At 48.2% G+C, this 16,808-nt stretch overlaps 1 protein-coding gene across 1 annotated transcript in view; it reads right to left on the reverse strand.

Annotated features, from left to right (window-relative positions):
• The window catches only part of LOC135552066 (A-kinase anchor protein 13-like), a 45,863-nt gene that overhangs the window by 3,847 nt on the left and 25,208 nt on the right, over positions 1 to 16,808 (reverse strand). The window contains exons 7-8 of the mRNA XM_064983447.1: positions 12,465 to 12,611; positions 10,881 to 11,131 (exon numbers count right to left, since the gene is read on the reverse strand). Of these exons, the coding sequence (XP_064839519.1) occupies positions 10,881 to 11,131; positions 12,465 to 12,611 (398 nt within the window). The remainder of the gene's footprint in view (positions 1 to 10,880; positions 11,132 to 12,464; positions 12,612 to 16,808) is intronic.

The following is a 16,808-nucleotide window of genomic DNA, read 5'->3' on the forward strand; positions in this document are numbered from 1 at the left end:
CTGTCTCTATGATGTGGTGTAGAGAGACAACATGCCCTCTCTATGATGTGGTGTAGAGAGACAACATGCCCTCCTTCCAGGACCTCCTCAACTGTCTCTATGATGTGGTGTAGAGAGACAACATGCCCTCCTTCCAGGACCTCCTCAACTGTCTCTATGATGTGGTGTAGAGAGACAACATGCCCTCCTTCCAGGACCTCCTCAACTGTCTCTATGATGTGGTGTAGAGAGACAACATGCCCTCCTTCCAGGACCTCCTCAACTGTCTCTATGATGTGGTGTAGAGAGACAACATGCCCTCCTTCCAGGACCTCCTCAACTGTCTCTATGATGTGGTGTAGAGAGACAACATGATGTGGTGTCCTTCCAGGACCTCCTCAACTGTCTCTATGATGTGGTGTAGAGAGACAACATGCCCTCCTTCCAGGACCTCCTCAACTGTCTCTATGATGTGGTGTGGAGATACAACATATGCCCTCCTTCCAGGACCTCCTCAACTGTCTCTATGATGGACCTCCTCAACTGGTGTGGTGATGAGAGACCACATGCCCTCCTTCCAGGACCTCCTCAACTGTCTCTATGATGTGGTGTAGAGAGACAACATGCCCTCCTTCCAGGACCTCCTCAACTGTCTCTATGATGTGGTGTAGAGAGACAACATGCCCTCCTTCCAGGACCTCCTCAACTGTCTCTATGATGTGGTGTAGAGAGACAACATGCCCTCCTTCCAGGACCTCCTCAACTGTCTCTATGATGTGGTGTAGAGAGACAACATGCTCTCCTTCCAGGACCTCAACTGTCTCTATGATGTGGTGTAGAGAGACAACATGACCTCTTCAACTGTCTCTATGATGTGGTGTAGAGAGACAACATGCCCTCCTTCCAGGACCTCCTCAACTGTCTCTATGATGTGGTGTAGAGAGACAACATGCCCTCCTTCCAGGACCTCCTCAACTGTCTCTATGATGTGGTGTAGAGAGACAACATGCCCTCCTTCCAGGACCTCCTCAACTGTCTCTATGATGTGGTGTAGAGAGACAACATGCCCTCCTTCCAGGACCTCTTCAACTGTCTCTATGATGTGGTGTAGAGAGACAACATGCCCTCCTTCCAGGACCTCCTCAACTGTCTCTATGATGTGGTGTAGAGAGACAACATGCCCTCCTTCCAGGACCTCTTCAACTGTCTCTATGATGTGGTGTGGACAACATGCCCTCCTTCCAGGACCTCCTCAACTGTCTCTATGATGTGGTGTAGAGAGACAACCCCCTTCCAGGACCTCTCAACTGTCTCTATGATGTGGGACCTGTAGAGAGACAACATGCTCTCCTTCCAGGACCTCAACTGTCTCTATGATGTGGTGTAGAGAGACAACATGCCCTCCTTCCAGGACCTCCTCAACTCAACTGTCTCTATGATGATGTGGTGTAGAGAGACAACATGCCCTCCTTCCAGGACCTCCTCAACTGTCTCTATGATGTGGTGTAGAGAGACAACATGCCCTCCTTCCAGGACCTCCTCAACTGTCTCTATGATGTGGTGTGGAGAGACAACATGATGTGGTGTAGAGAGACAACATGCTCCTTCCAGGACCTCCTCAACTGTCTCTATGATGTGGTGTAGAGAGACAACATGCCCTCCTTCCAGGACCTCCTCAACTGTCTCTATGATGTGGTGTAGAGAGACAACATGCCCTCCTTCCAGGACCTCCTCAACTGTCTCTATGATGTGGTGTGGAGAGACAACATGCTCTCCTTCCAGGACCTCCTCAACTGTCTCTATGATGTGGTGTAGAGAGACAACATGCCCTCCTTCCAGGACCTCCTCAACTGTCTCTATGATGTGGTGTGGAGAGACAACATGCCCTTCTCCTTCCATGATGTGGTGTACCTCCCTCCTTCCAGGACTGTCTCTATGATGTGGTGTAGAGAGACAACATGCCCTACTTCCAGGACCTCCTCAACTGTCTCTATGATGTGGTGTAGAGAGACAACATGCCCTCCTTCCAGGACCTCCTCAACTGTCTCTATGATGTGGTGTGGATACAACATGCCCTCCTTCCAGGACCTCCTCAACTGTCTCTATGATGTGGTGTGGAGAGACAACATGCCCTCCTTCCAGGACCTCCTCAACTGTCTCTATGATGTGGTGTAGAGAGACAACATGCCCTCCTTCCAGGACCTCCTCAACTGTCTCTATGATGTGGTGTAGAGAGACAACATGCCCTCCTTCCAGGACCTCCTCAACTGTCTCTATGATGTGGTGTAGAGAGACAACATGCCCTCCTTCCAGGACAACTGTCTCTATGATGTGGTGTAGAGAGACTCCTTTCCAGGACCTCCTCAACTGTCTCTATGATGTGGTGTAGAGAGACAACATGCCCTCCTTCCAGGACCTCCTCAACTGTCTCTATGATGTGGTGTAGAGAGACAACATGCCCTCCTTCCAGGACCTCCTCAACTGTCTCTATGATGTGGTGTAGAGAGACAACATGCCCTCCTTCCAGGACCTCCTCAACTGTCTCTATGATGTGGTGTAGAGAGACAACATGCCCTCCTTCCAGGACCTCCTCAACTGTCTCTATGATGTGGTGTAGAGAGACAACATGCCCTCCTTCCAGGACCTCCTCAACTGTCTCTATGATGTGGTGTGGATACAACATGCCCTCCTTCCAGGACCTCAACTGTCTCTATGATGTGGTGTAGAGAGACAACATGTCTCTCCTCAACTGATGTGATGTGTAGAGAGACAACATGCCCTCCTTCCAGGACCTCCTCAACTGTCTCTATGATGTGGTGTGGAGAGACAACATGCCCTCCTTCCAGGACCTCCTCAACTGTCTCTATGATGTGGTGTAGAGAGACAACATGCCCTCCTTCCAGGACCTCCTCAACTGTCTCTATGATGTGGTGTAGAGAGACAACATGCCCTCCTTCCAGGACCTCCTCAACTGTCTCTATGATGTGGTGTAGAGAGACAACATGCCCTCCTTCCAGGACCTCCTCAACTGTCTCTATGATGTGGTGTAGAGAGACAACATGCCCTCCTTCCAGGACCTCCTCAACTGTCTCTATGATGATGTGGACCTGTCTCTATGATGAGAGACAACATGCCCTCCTTCCAGGACCTCCTCAACTGTCTCTATGATGTGGTGTGGAGAGACAACATGCCCTCCTTCCAGGACCTCCTCAACTGTCTCTATGATGTGGTGTAGAGAGACAACATGCCCTCCTTCCAGGACCTCCTCAACTGTCTCTATGATGTGGTGTGGAGACAACATGCCCTCCTTCCAGGACCTCCTCAACTGTCTCTATGATGTGGTGTAGAGAGACAACATGCCCTCCTTCCAGGACCTCCTCAACTGTCTCTATGATGTGGTGTAGAGAGACAACATGCCCTCCTTCCAGGACCTCCTCAACTGTCTCTATGATGTGGTGTAGAGAGACAACATGCCCTCCTTCCAGGACCTCCTCAACTGTCTCTATGATGTGGTGTAGAGAGACAACATGCTCTCCTTCCAGGACCTCCTCAACTGTCTCTATGATGTGGTGTGGATACAACATGCCCTCCTTCCAGGACCTGGTGTCTCTATGATGTGTGTTGCTCCTTCCAGGACCTCCTCAACTGTCTCTATGATGTGGTGTGGAGAGACAACATGCCCTCCTTCCAGGACCTCCTCAACTGTCTCTATGATGTGGTGTAGAGAGACAACATGCCCTCCTTCCAGGACCTCCTCAACTGTCTCTATGATGTGGTGTAGAGAGACAACATGCCCTCCTTCCAGGACCTCCTCAACTGTCTCTATGATGTGGTGTAGAGATACAACATGCCCTGTCCTTCCAGGACCTCCTCAACTGTCTCTATGATGTGGTGTAGTGTGGACCTGTCTCTATGATGTGTGTCCTTCCAGTGATGGTGTTCAACATGCCCTCCTTCCAGGACCTCCTCAACTGTCTCTATGATGTGGTGTGAGTGACAACATGCCCTCCTTCCAGGACCTCCTCAACTGTCTCTATGATGTGGTGTTCAACATGTAGGACCTGTGGTGTTCTGATGTGGTGTGGTGCCCTTCCAGGACCTCCTCAACTGTCTCTATGATGTGGTGTTCTTCCAGGACCTCCTCAACTGTCTCTATGATGGTGTTCAACATGCCCTCCTTCCAGGACCTCCTCAACTGTCTCTATGATGTGGTGTGGATGCTCTCCTTCCAGGACCTCCTCAACAGTCTCTATGATGTGTGTCCTCCTCCTCAACAGTGTGGTGTTCTGTATTGTGTGTCTGTAGTGTGGTGTTCTGTGTGTGTGGTGTTCTGTCTCTATGTGTGGTGTAGTGTTCTGTAGTGTGGTGTTCTGTATTGTGGTGTTCTGTAGTGTGGTGTTCTGTATGTGGTGTTCAGGTGTTCTGTAGTGTAGTGTAGTGTGGTGTTCTGTGATTGTGGTGTTCTGTAGTGTGGTGTTCTGTAGTGTGGTGTTCTGTAGTGTGGTGTTCTGTAGTGTGGGTGTAGTGTGGTGTTCTGTAGTGTGGTGTTCTGTGTGGTGTTCTGTAGTGTGGTGTAGTTTGGTGTTCTGTAGTGTGGTGTTCTGTAGTGTGGTGTAGTGTAGTGTTCTGTTCTGTAGTGTGGTGTAGTGTGGTGTTCTGTAGTGTGGTGTTCTGTGTTCTGTAGTGTAGTGTGGTGTTCTGTAGTGTGGTGTTCTGTAGTGTGGTGTTCTGTATTGTGGTGTTCTGTATTGTGGTGTTCTGTAGTGGTGTTCTGTGTGTTCTGTATTGTGGTGTTCTGTAGTGTGGTGTTCTGTAGTGTGGTGTTCTGTATTGTGGTGTTCTGTAGTGTGGTGTTCTGTATTGTGGTGTTCTGTAGTGTGGTGTTCTGTAGTGTGGTGTTCTGTAGTGTGGTGTTCTGTATGTGGTGTAGTGTGGTGTTCTGTAGTGTGGTGTTCTGTAGTGTGGTGTTCTGTAGTGTGGTGTTCTGTAGTGTGGTGTTCTGTAGTGTGGTGTTCTGTATTGTGGTGTTCTGTAGTGTGTAGTGTTCTTCTGTAGTGTGGTGTTCTGTAGTGTGGTGTTCTGTAGTGTGGTGTTCTGTAGTGTGGTGTTCTGTATTGTGGTGTTCTGTATTGTGTTGTTCTGTAGTGTGGTGTTCTGTAGTGTGGTGTTCTGTAGTGTGGTGTTCTGTATTGTGGTGTTCTGTAGTGTGGTGTTCTGTAGTGTGGTGTAGTGTGGTGTTCTGTAGTGTGGTGTTCTGTAGTGGTGTAGTGTTCTGTAGTGTGGTGTTCTGTAGTGTGGTGTTCTGTAGTGTGTGTAGTGTGGTGTTCTGTAGTGTGGTGTTCTGTAGTGTGGTGTTCTGTAGTGTGGTGTTCTGTAGTGTGGTGTTCTGTATTGTGGTGTTCTGTATTGTGGTGTTCTGGTGTTCTGTGGTGTTTCTGTAGTGTGGTGTTCTGTAGTGTGGTGTTCTGTAGTGTGGTGTTCTGTAGTGTGGTGTTCTGTAGTGTGGTGTTCTGTAGTGTGGTGTTCTGTAGTGTGGTGTTCTGTAGTGTGGTGTTCTGTAGTGTGGTGTTCTGTAGTGTGGTGTTCTGTATTGTGGTGTTCTGTATTGTGGTGTTCTGTAGTGTGGTGTTCTGTGGTGTGGTGTTCTGTGTGTGGTGTTCTGTAGTGTGGTGTAGTGTGGTGTTCTGTATTGTGGTGTTGTGGTGTTCTGTGTGTGGTGTTCTGTATTGTGGTGTTCTGGTATTGTGGTGTGGTGTTCTGTAGTGTGGTGTTCTGTAGTGTGGTGTTCTGTAGTGTGGTGTAGTGTGGTGTTCTGTAGTGTGTTCTGTAGTGTGGTGTTCTGTAGTGTGGTGTTCTGTATTGTGGTGTTCTGTAGTGTGGTGTTCTGTATTGTGGTGTTCTGTAGTGTGGTGTTCTGTAGTGTGGTGTTCTGTATTGTGGTGTTCTGTAGTGTGGTGTTCTGTAGTGTGGTGTTCTGTGGTGTGGTGTTCTGTAGTGTGGTGTTCTGTGGTGTGGTGTTCTGTATTGTGGTGTTCTGTATGTGGTGTTCTGTAGTGTGGTGTTCTGTAGTGTGGTGTTCTGTAGTGTGGTGTTCTGTGGTGTTCTGTAGTGTGGTGTTCTGTGGTGTAGTGTGGTGTTCTGTGGTGTAGTGTGGTGTTCTGTAGTGTGGTGTTCTGTAGTGTGGTGTTCTGTAGTGTGGTGTTCTGTAGTGTGGTGTTCTGTAGTGTGGTGTTCTGTAGTGTGGTGTAGTGTGGTGTTCTGTATGTTGTGGTGTTCTGTATTGTGGTGTTCTGTAGTGTGGTGTTCTGTAGTGTGGTGTTCTGTAGTGTGGTGTTCTGTAGTGTGGTGTTCTGTGGTGTAGTGTGGTGTTCTGTATTGTGGTGTTCTGTAGTGTGGTGTTCTGTAGTGTGGTGTTCTGTGGTTGTAGTGTGGTGTTCTGTATTGTGGTGTTCTGTGGTGTATTGTGGTGTTCTGTAGTGTGGTGTTCTGTGGTGTAGTGTGGTGTTCTGTAGTGTGGTGTTCTGTGGTGTATTGTGGTGTTCTGTAGTGTGGTGTTCTGTAGTGTGGTGTTCTGTAGTGTGGTGTTCTGTAGTGTGGTGTTCTGTAGTGTGGTGTAGTGTGGTGTTCTGTGGTGTAGTGTGGTGTAGTGTGGTGTTCTGTAGTGTGGTGTTCTGTATTGTGGTGTTCTGTATTGTGGTGTTCTGTATTGTGGTGTTCTGTAGTGTGGTGTTCTGTAGTGTGGTGTTCTGTAGTGTGGTGTTCTGTAGTGTGGTGTTCTGTGGTGTGGTGTTGTGTTCTGTGGTGTAGTGTGGTGTTCTGTAGTGTGGTGTTCTGTAGTGTGGTGTTCTGTATTGTGGTGTTCTGTAGTGTGGTGTTCTGTAGTGTGGTGTAGTGTGTGTTCTGGTGTGGTGTTCTGTGGTGTGGTGTTCTGTAGTGTGGTGTTCTGTAGTGTGGTGTTCTGTAGTGTGGTGTTATGTAGTGTGGTGTTCTGTATTGTGGTGTTCTGTAGTGTGGTGTTCTGTAGTGAGGTGTTCTGTAGTGTGGTGTTCTGTGGTGTAGTGTAGTGTGGTGTTCTGTGGTGTGGTGTTCTGTAGTGTGGTGTTCTGTATTGTGGTGTTCTGTAGTGTGGTGTTCTGTATTGTGGTGTTCTGTAGTGTGGTGTTCTGTAGTGTGGTGTTCTGTAGTGTGGTGTTCTGTGGTGTGGTGTTCTGTAGTGTGGTGTTCTGTAGTGTGGTGTTCTGTGGTGTGGTGTTCTGTATTGTGGTGTTCTGTATTGTGGTGTTCTGTAGTGTGGTGTTCTGTAGTGTGGTGTTCTGTGGTGTAGTGTGGTGTAGTGTGGTGTTCTGTAGTGTGGTGTTCTGTAGTGTGGTGTTCTGTAGTGTGGTGTTCTGTAGTGTGGTGTTCTGTAGTGTGGTGTTCTGTAGTGTGGTGTTCTGTAGTGTGGTGTTCTGTGGTGTAGTGTGGTGTTCTGTAGTGTGGTGTTCTGTATTGTGGTGTTCTGTAGTGTGGTGTTCTGTAGTGTGGTGTTCTGTGGTGTTCTGTAGTGTGGTGTTCTGTATTGTGGTGTTCTGTAGTGTGTGTAGTGTGGTGTTCTGTAGTGTGGTGTTCTGTAGTGTGGTGTTCTGTAGGTGTAGTGTGTTCTGTGTGTGGTGTTCTGTATTGTGGTGTTCTGTGGTGTTCTGTTGTGGTGTTCTGTAGTGTGGTGTTCTGTGGTGTAGTGTGTGTGTTCTGTGGTGTGTTCTGTATTGTGGTGTTCTGTAGTGTGGTGTTCTGTAGTGTGGTGTTCTGTATTGTGGTGTTCTGTAGTGTGGTGTTCTGTAGTGTGTGTAGTGTGGTGTAGTGTGGTGTTCTGTAGTGTGGTGTTCTGTATTGTGGTGTTCTGTATTGTGGTGTTCTGTAGTGTGGTGTTCTGTAGTGTGGTGTTCTGTAGTGTGTTGTTCTGTAGTGTGGTGTTCTGTGGTGTAGTGTGGTGTTCTGTGGTGTTCTGTAGTGTGGTGTTCTGTAGTGTGGTGTTCTGTAGTGTGGTGTTCTGTAGTGTGGTGTTCTGTAGTGTGGTGTTCTGTATTGTGGTGTTCTGTAGTGTGGTGTTCTGTAGTGTGGTGTTCTGTAGTGTGTTCTGTAGTGTTCTGTTGTGTGGTGTTCTGTAGTGTGGTGTTCTGTGGGTGTTCTGTAGTGTGGTGTTCTGTGGTGTGTGGTGTTCTGTAGTGTGGTGTTCTGTAGTGTGGTGTTCTGTAGTGTGGTGTTCTGTATTGTGGTGTTCTGTATTGTAGGTGTTCTGTGGTGTTCTGTGGTGTAGTGTGGTGTTCTGTAGTGTGGTGTTCTCTGTGGTGTTCTGTAGTGTGGTGTTCTGTGGTGTAGTGTGGTGTTCTGTAGTGTAGTGTGGTGTTCTGTAGTGTGGTGTTCTGTAGTGTGGTGTTCTGTAGTGTGGTGTTCTGTAGTGTGGTGTTCTGTAGTGTGGTGTTCTGTAGTGTGGTGTTCTGTAGTGTGGTGTTCTGTAGTGTGGTGTTCTGTGGTGTGGTGTTCTGTAGTGTGGTGTTCTGTAGTGTGGTGTTCTGTATTGTGGTGTTCTGTAGTGTGGTGTTCTGTAGTGTGGTGTTCTGTAGTGTGGTGTTCTGTGGTGTAGTGTGGTGTTCTGTGGTGTTGTGTGGTGTTCTGTAGTGTGGTGTTCTGTAGTGTGGTGTTCTGTAGTGTGGTGTTCTGTAGTGTGGTGTTCTGTAGTGTGGTGTTCTGTAGTGTGGTGTTCTGTATTGTGGTGTTCTGTAGTGTGGTGTTCTGTAGTGTGGTGTTCTGTGGTGTAGTGTGGTGTTCTGTGGTGTAGTGTGGTGTTCTGTAGTGTGGTGTTCTGTAGTGTGGTGTTCTGTGGTGTAGTGTGGTGTTCTGTGGTGTAGTGTGGTGTTCTGTAGTGTGGTGTTCTGTGGTGTAGTGTGGTGTTCTGTGGTGTAGTGTGGTGTTCTGTAGTGTGGTGTTCTGTAGTGTGGTGTTCTGTAGTGTGGTGTTCTGTAGTGTGGTGTTCTGTGTGTGGTGTTCTGTAGTGTGGTGTTCTGTAGTGTGGTGTTCTGTAGTGTGGTGTTCTGTGGTGTAGTGTGGTGTTCTGTAGTGTGGTGTTCTGTATTGTGGTGTTCTGTAGTGTGGTGTTCTGTAGTGTGGTGTTCTGTAGTGTGGTGTTCTGTGGTGTAGTGTGGTGTTCTGTAGTGTGGTGTTCTGTAGTGTGGTGTTCTGTAGTGTAGTGTATTGTGGTGTTCTGTATTGTGGTGTTCTGTATTGTGGTGTTCTGTAGTGTGGTGTTCTGTAGTGTGGTGTTCTGTAGTGTGGTGTTCTGTATTGTGGTGTTCTGTAGTGTGGTGTTCTGTAGTGTGGTGTTCTGTAGTGTGGTGTTCTGTAGTGTGGTGTTCTGTAGTGTGGTGTTCTGTGGTGTAGTGTGGTGTTCTGTATTGTGGTGTTCTGTAGTGTGGTGTTCTGTAGTGTGGTGTTCTGTGGTGTAGTGTGGTGTTCTGTATTGTGGTGTTCTGTAGTGTGGTGTTCTGTAGTGTAGTGTATTGTGGTGTTCTGTATTGTGGTGTTCTGTATTGTGGTGTTCTGTAGTGTGGTGTTCTGTAGTGTGGTGTTCTGTAGTGTGGTGTTCTGTATTGTGGTGTTCTGTATTGTGGTGTTCTGTAGTGTGGTGTTCTGTAGTGTGGTGTTCTGTATTGTGGTGTTCTGTAGTGTGGTGTTCTGTAGTGTGGTGTTCTGTATTGTGGTGTTCTGTATTGTGGTGTTCTGTAGTGTGGTGTTCTGTAGTGTGGTGTTCTGTATTGTGGTGTTCTGTAGTGTGGTGTTCTGTAGTGTGGTGTTCTGTAGTGTGGTGTTCTGTAGTGTGGTGTAGTGTGGTGTTCTGTAGTGTGGTGTTCTGTAGTGTGGTGTTCTGTAGTGTGGTGTTCTGTAGTGTGGTGTTCTGTAGTGTGGTGTAGTGTGGTGTTCTGTAGTGTGGTGTTCTGTATTGTGGTGTTCTGTAGTGTGGTGTAGTGTGGTGTTCTGTAGTGTGGTGTTCTGTATTGTGGTGTTCTGTAGTGTGGTGTTCTGTAGTGTGGTGTTCTGTATTGTGGTGTTCTGTAGTGTGGTGTAGTGTGGTGTTCTGTAGTGTGGTGTAGTGTGGTGTTCTGTAGTGTGGTGTTCTGTAGTGTGGTGTTCTGTATTGTGGTGTTCTGTATTGTGGTGTTCTGTAGTGTGGTGTTCTGTAGTGTGGTGTTCTGTAGTGTGGTGTAGTGTGGTGTTCTGTAGTGTGGTGTTCTGTAGTGTGGTGTTCTGTAGTGTGGTGTTCTGTAGTGTGGTGTTCTGTAGAGTGGTGTTCTGTAGTGTGGTGTTCTGTAGTGTGGTGTTCTGTAGTGTGGTGTTCTGTAGTGTGGTGTTCTGTAGTGTGGTGTTCTGTAGTGTGGTGTTCTGTAGTGTGGTGTTCTGTAGTGTGGTGTTCTGTAGTATGGTGTTCTGTAGTGTGGTGTTCTGTAGTGTGGTGTTCTGTAGTGTGGTGTTCTGTAGTGTGGTGTAGTGTGGTGTTCTGTAGTGTGGTGTTCTGTAGTGTGGTGTTCTGTAGTGTGGTGTTCTGTAGTGTGGTGTTCTGTAGTGTGGTGTTCTGTGGTGTAGTGTGGTGTTCTGTGGTGTATTGTGGTGTTCTGTAGTGTGGTGTTCTGTAGTGTGGTGTAGTGTGGTGTTCTGTGGTGTAGTGTGGTGTTCTGTAGTGTGGTGTTCTGTAGTGTGGTGTAGTGTGGTGTTCTGTAGTGTGGTGTTCTGTAGTGTGGTGTTCTGTAGTGTGGTGTTCTGTAGTGTGGTGTTCTGTAGTGTGGTGTTCTGTAGTGTGGTGTTCTGTAGTGTGGTGTGGTGTGGTGTAGTGTGGTGTTCTGTAGTGTGGGCTCTCTCCCTCCTCTAACCTGTGTCTCCAGGATGTCTCCTATCTTGTTGATGATGAATCCTCCGTCCTCCCCCTCCTGCTGGCTCTCTCTCTTCCTCTCCAGGAGATGTGTCAGGAAGGAGGTGTGGAGGTCCAGGAGCTCCCCCAGTGCAGGGAACAGCCTGTCTACTGTCTGAGGCTCCAGCTGCAGCTCCTTCACCAGACCCTTACTGTACACCTCCATCATGATCAGCAGGGTCCTCACGTGGTGCATCTCTGTCTGCATCAACTCTGGAGGAGGAGATACAGGGAGGGGTTAAGGTTAGGAAGGAGAGATACAGGGAGGGGGTTAAGGATAGGAGGGGGAGATACAGGGAGGGGGTTAAGGATAGGAGGGGGAGATACAGGGAGGGGGTTAAGGATAGGAGGGGGAGATACAGGGAGGGGGTTAAGGATAGGAGGGGAGATACAGGGAGGGGGTAAGGATAGGAGGGGGAGATACAGGGAGGGGGTTAAGGATAGGAGGGGAGATACAGGGAGGGAGGGGGTTAAGGATAGGAGGGGGAGATACAGGGAGGGAGGGGGTTAAGGATAGGAGGGGAGATACAGGGAGGGGGTAAGGATAGGGAGGGGGAGATACAGGGAGGGAGGGGGTTAAGGATAGGAGGGGGAGATACAGGGAGGGAGGGGGTTAAGGATAGGAGGGGAGATACAGGGAGGGAGGGGGTTAAGGATAGGAGGGGGAGATACAGGGAAGGAGGGGGGGTTAAGGATAGGAGGGGGAGATACAGGGAGGGAGGGGGTTAAGGATAGGAGGGGGAGATACAGGGAGGGAGGGGGTTAAGGATAGGAGGGGGAGATACAGGGAGGGAGGGGGTTAAGGATAGGAGGGGATCAGGGTATGTCCAGCTCTAGATAGATGGGTAGTAGTGCACTGTAACTCTAGATAGATGGGTAGTAGTGCACTGTAACTCTAGATAGAGGGGTAGTAGTGCCGTGTAACTCTAGATAGAGGGGTAGTAGTGGATTGTAACTCTAGATAGAGGGGTGGTAGTGCGGTGTAACTCTAGATAGAGGGGTAGTATTGCGTTGTAACTCTAGATAGAGGGGTGGTAGTGCATTGTAACTCTAGATAGAGGGGGTAGTAGTGCATTTTAACTCTAGATAGAGGGGGTAGTAGTGCATTTTAACTGTAGATAGAGGGGTAGTAGTGTGCTGTAACTCTAGATAGAGGTGTAGTAGTGCATTGTAACTCTAGATAGAGGGGTAGTAGTATGCTGTAACTCTAGATAGAGGGGTAGTAGTACCTGGTATAAATCAAGGTAGAGTAGGGTACAGTAGCAGTGGTAGGTACAGTAGCAGTGGTAGGTACAGTAGCAGTGGTAGGTACAGTAGCTGTGGTAGGTACAGTAGCTGTAGTAGTTACTGTAGCAGTGGTAGGTACTGTAGCAGTGGTAGGTACTGTAGCAGTGGTAGGTACTGTAGCAGTGGTAGGTACTGTAGCAGTGGTAGGTACTGTAGCAGTGGTAGGTACTGTAGCAGTGGTAGGTACAGTAGCAGTGGTAGGTACTGTAGCAGTGGTAGGTACTGTAGCAGTGGTAGGTACAGTAGCAGTGGTAGGTACCGTAGATGACTTCCTGTCTCTTGATGACGTCCTTCTTCAGATGTTTGAGGACGTTGCTGTCCATGACGTTGCTCCAGGAGTCCGCTTCCAGCTCTTTCAGGTCTTCCTCAAACTCCCCCATCAGCTGACTGTCAATCATCTCTGTGCCTAGATTATGAAACACAACACTCAGATAGCGTTCACAGGTATTTATCTAGACATTATCATAGACACTATAATCCAGACACATTTACGGGAGCAATTAGGATTAAGTGCCTCGCTCAGCTCGGATATTCGAACCAGCGACCTTTCGGTTACTGACACAACACTCTAGGCTACCTGACACTTTACCTTTATTGGGAGCTGGGGGTAACGTGTGTTTACTGGGAGCTGGGGGTAACGTGTGTTTACTGGGGGCTGGGGGTAACGTGTGTTTACTGGGAGCTGGGGGTAACGTGTGTTTACTGGGGGCTGGGGGTAACGTGTGTTTACTGGGGGCTGGGGGTAACGTGTGTTTACTGGGGGCTGGGGGCAACGCGTGTTTACTGGGGGCAACGTGTGTTTACTGGGGGAAACGTGTGTTTACTGGGGGTAACGTGTGTTTACTGGGGGCTGGGGGCAACGCGTGTTTACTGGGGGCAACGCGTGTTTACTGGGGGCAACGGTGTTTACTGGGGGCAACGCGTGTTTACTGGGGGTAACGTGTGTTTACTGGGGGTAACGTGTGTTTACTGGGGGCTGGGGGTAACGTGTGTTTACTGGGGGTAACGTGTGTTTACTGGGGGTAACGTGTGTTTACTGGGGGTAACGTGTGTTTACTGGGGTAACGTGTGTTTACTGGGGGCAACGTGTGTTTACTGGGGGTAACGTGTGTTTACTGGGGGTAACGTGTGTTTACTGGGGTAACGTGTGTTTACTGGGGGCAACGTGTGTTTACTGGGGTAACGTGTGTTTACTGGGGGTAACGTGTGTTTACTGGGGGTAACGTGTGTTTACTGGGGGCAACGTGTGTTTCCTGGGGGTAACGTGTGTTTACTGGGGCAACGTGTGTTTACTGGGGCAACGTGTGTTTACTGGGGGCAACGTGTGTTTACTGGGGGCAACGTGTGTTTACTGGGGGCAACGTGTGTTTACTGGGGGTAACGTGTGTTTACTGGGGGCTGGGGGTAACGGTGTTTACTGGGGGGGTAGGTAACGTGTGTTTACTGGGGGCTGGGGGTAACGTGTGTTTACTGGGGGCAACGTGTGTTTACTGGGGGCTCGGGGTAACGTGTGTTTACTGGGGGCCGGGGGTAACGTGTGTTTACTGGGGGTTGGGGGTAACGTTTGTTTACTGGGGGTAATGTGTGTTTACTATGGACTGTGTGATGGTGACTGGGTAACGTGTGTGTTTACTATATGTGATGGTGACTCTGTGATGGTGACTGACTGTGTGATGGTGACTGTGTGATAGTGACAGTGGTGACTGTGTGAGGGTGACTGTGTGAGGGTGACTGTGTGAGGGTGACTGTGTGATGGTGACTGTGTGATGGTGACTGTGACTGATGGTGACTGTGTGATGGTGATTGTGACTGTTGTGATGGTGATTGTGACTGTGTGATGGTGACTGTGTGATGGTGACTGTGTGATGGTGACTGTGTGATGGTGACTGTGTGATGGTGATTGTGACTGATGGTGACTGCGTGATGGTGATTGTGACTGTTGTGATGGTGACTGTGTGATGGTGACTGTGACTGATGGTGACTGTGATGGGGATGGTGACTGTGTGATGGTGACTGTGACTGATTGTGACTGTTGTGATGGTGATTGTGACTGATGGTGACTGTGTGATGGTGATTGTGACTGTTGTGATGGTGACTGTGTGATGGTGACTGTGTTATGGTGACTGTGTGATGGTGACTGTGATGGTGACTGTAATGGTGATGGTGACTGTGTGATGGTGACTGTGTGATGGTGATTGTGACTGATGGTGACTGTGTGATGGTGATTGTGACTGTTGTGATGGTGACTGTGTGATGGTGACTGTGCTATGGTGACTGTGTGATGGTGACTGTGATGGTGACTGTAATGGTGATGGTGACTGTGTGATGGTGACTGTGATGGTGACTGTAATGGTGATGGTGACTGTGATGGGGATGGTGACTGTGTGATGGTGACTGTGTTATGGTGACTGTGTTATGGTGACTGTGTGATGGTGACTGTGATGGTGACTGTAATGGTGATGGTGACTGTGTGATGGTGACTGTGTGATGGTGATTGTGACTGATGGTGACTGTGTGATGGTGATTGTGACTGTTGTGATGGTGACTGTGTGATGGTGACTGTGTTATGGTGACTGTGTGATGGTGACTGTGATGGTGACTGTAATGGTGATGGTGACTGTGTGATGGTGACTGTGATGGTGACTGTAATGGTGATGGTGACTGTGATGGGGATGGTGACTGTGTGATGGTGACTGTGATGGTGACTGTAATGGTGATGGTGATTGTGATGGGGATGGTGACTGTGATGGTGACTGTAATGGTGATGGTGACTGTGATGGTGATGGTGACTGTGTGATGGTGACTGTGTGATGGTGACTGTGTGATGGTGACTGTGTGATGGTGACTGTGTGATGGTGACTGTGATGGTGACTGTGTGATGGTGACTGTAATGGTGATGGTGACTGTGATGGTGATGGTGACTGTAATGGTGATGGTGACTGTAATGGGGATGGTGACTGTGTGATGGTGACAGTGTTAGGGTTAGTGATGGTGATGGTGACTGTTCTGTAGTGTTCTGGTCTATAGTAGTGTTCTGGTCTGGTCTATAGTAGTGGTCTGGTCTATAGTAGTGGTCTGGTCTCGTCTATAGTAGTGGTCTGGTCTATAGTAGTGGTCTGGTCTCGTCTATAGTAGTGGTCTGGTCTATAGTAGTGGTCTGGTCTCATCTATAGTAGTGGTCTGGTCTCATCTATAGTAGTGGTCTGGTCTCATCTATAGTAGTGGTCTGGTCTCATCTATAGTAGTGGTCTGGTCTATAGTAGTGGTCTGGTCTCATCTATAGTAGTGTTCTGGTCTATAGTAGTGGTCTGGTCTATAGTAGTGGTCTGGTCTATAGTAGTGGTCTGGTCTATAGTAGTGGTCTGGTCTCATCTATAGTAGTGGTCTGGTCTATAGTAGTGGTCTGGTCTATAGTAGTGGTCTGGTCTATAGCAGTGGTCTGGTCTATAGTAGTGGTCTGGTCTATAGTAGTGTTCTGGTCTATAGCAGTGTTCTGGTCTATAGTAGTGTTCTGGTCTATAGTAGTGGTCTGGTCTATAGTAGTGGTCTGGTCTGGTCTATAGTAGTGGTCTCATCTATAGCAGTGGTCTGGTCTATAGTAGTGGTCTGGTCTATAGCAGTGTTCTGGTCTATAGCAGTGTTCTGGTCTATAGTAGTGTTCTGGTCTATAGTAGTGTTCTGGTCTATAGCAGTGTTCTGGTCTATAGCAGTGTTCTGGTCTATAGCAGTGTTCTGGTCTATAGCAGTGTTCTGGTCTATAGCAGTGTTCTGGTCTATAGCAGTGTTCTGGTCTATAGCAGTGTTCTGTTCTATAGCAGTGTTCTGGTCTATAGCAGTGTTCTGGTCTATAGTAGTGTTCTGGTCTATAGTAGTGTTCTGGTCTATAGTAGTGTTCTGGTCTATAGTAGTGGTCTGGTCTGGTCTATAGTAGTGGTCTGGTCTATAGTAGTGGTCTGGTCTGGTCTATAGTAGTGGTCTGGTCTATAGTAGTGGTCTGGTCTATAGTAGTGTTCTGGTCTATAGCAGTGTTCTGGTCTATAGTAGTGTTCTGGTCTATAGTAGTGGTCTGGTCTATAGTAGTGGTCTGGTCTGGTCTATAGTAGTGGTCTCATCTATAGCAGTGGTCTGGTCTATAGTAGTGGTCTGGTCTATAGCAGTGTTCTGGTCTATAGCAGTGTTCTGGTCTATAGCAGTGTTCTGGTCTATAGCAGTGTTCTGGTCTATAGTAGTGTTCTGGTCTATAGCAGTGTTCTGGTCTATAGCAGTGTTCTGGTCTATAGTAGTGTTCTGGTCTATAGCAGTGTTCTGGTCTATAGCAGTGTTCTGGTCTATAGCAGTGTTCTGGTCTATAGCAGTGTTCTGGTCTATAGCAGTGTTCTGGTCTATAGCAGTGTTCTGGTCTATAGCAGTGTTCTGGTCTATAGCAGTGTTCTGGTCTATAGTAGTGTTCTGGTCTATAGTAGTGTTCTGGTCTATAGTAGTGGTCTGGTCTATAGTAGTGTTCTGGTCTATAGTAGTGTTCTGGTCTATAGTAGTGTTCTGGTCTATAGTAGTGGTCTGGTCTATAGTAGTGGTCTGGTCTATAGTAGTGGTCTGGTCTATA

Source organism: Oncorhynchus masou, chromosome 2 (assembly GCF_036934945.1).
Source record: "Oncorhynchus masou masou isolate Uvic2021 chromosome 2, UVic_Omas_1.1, whole genome shotgun sequence".
Classification (NCBI taxonomy): domain Eukaryota; kingdom Metazoa; phylum Chordata; class Actinopteri; order Salmoniformes; family Salmonidae; genus Oncorhynchus; species Oncorhynchus masou.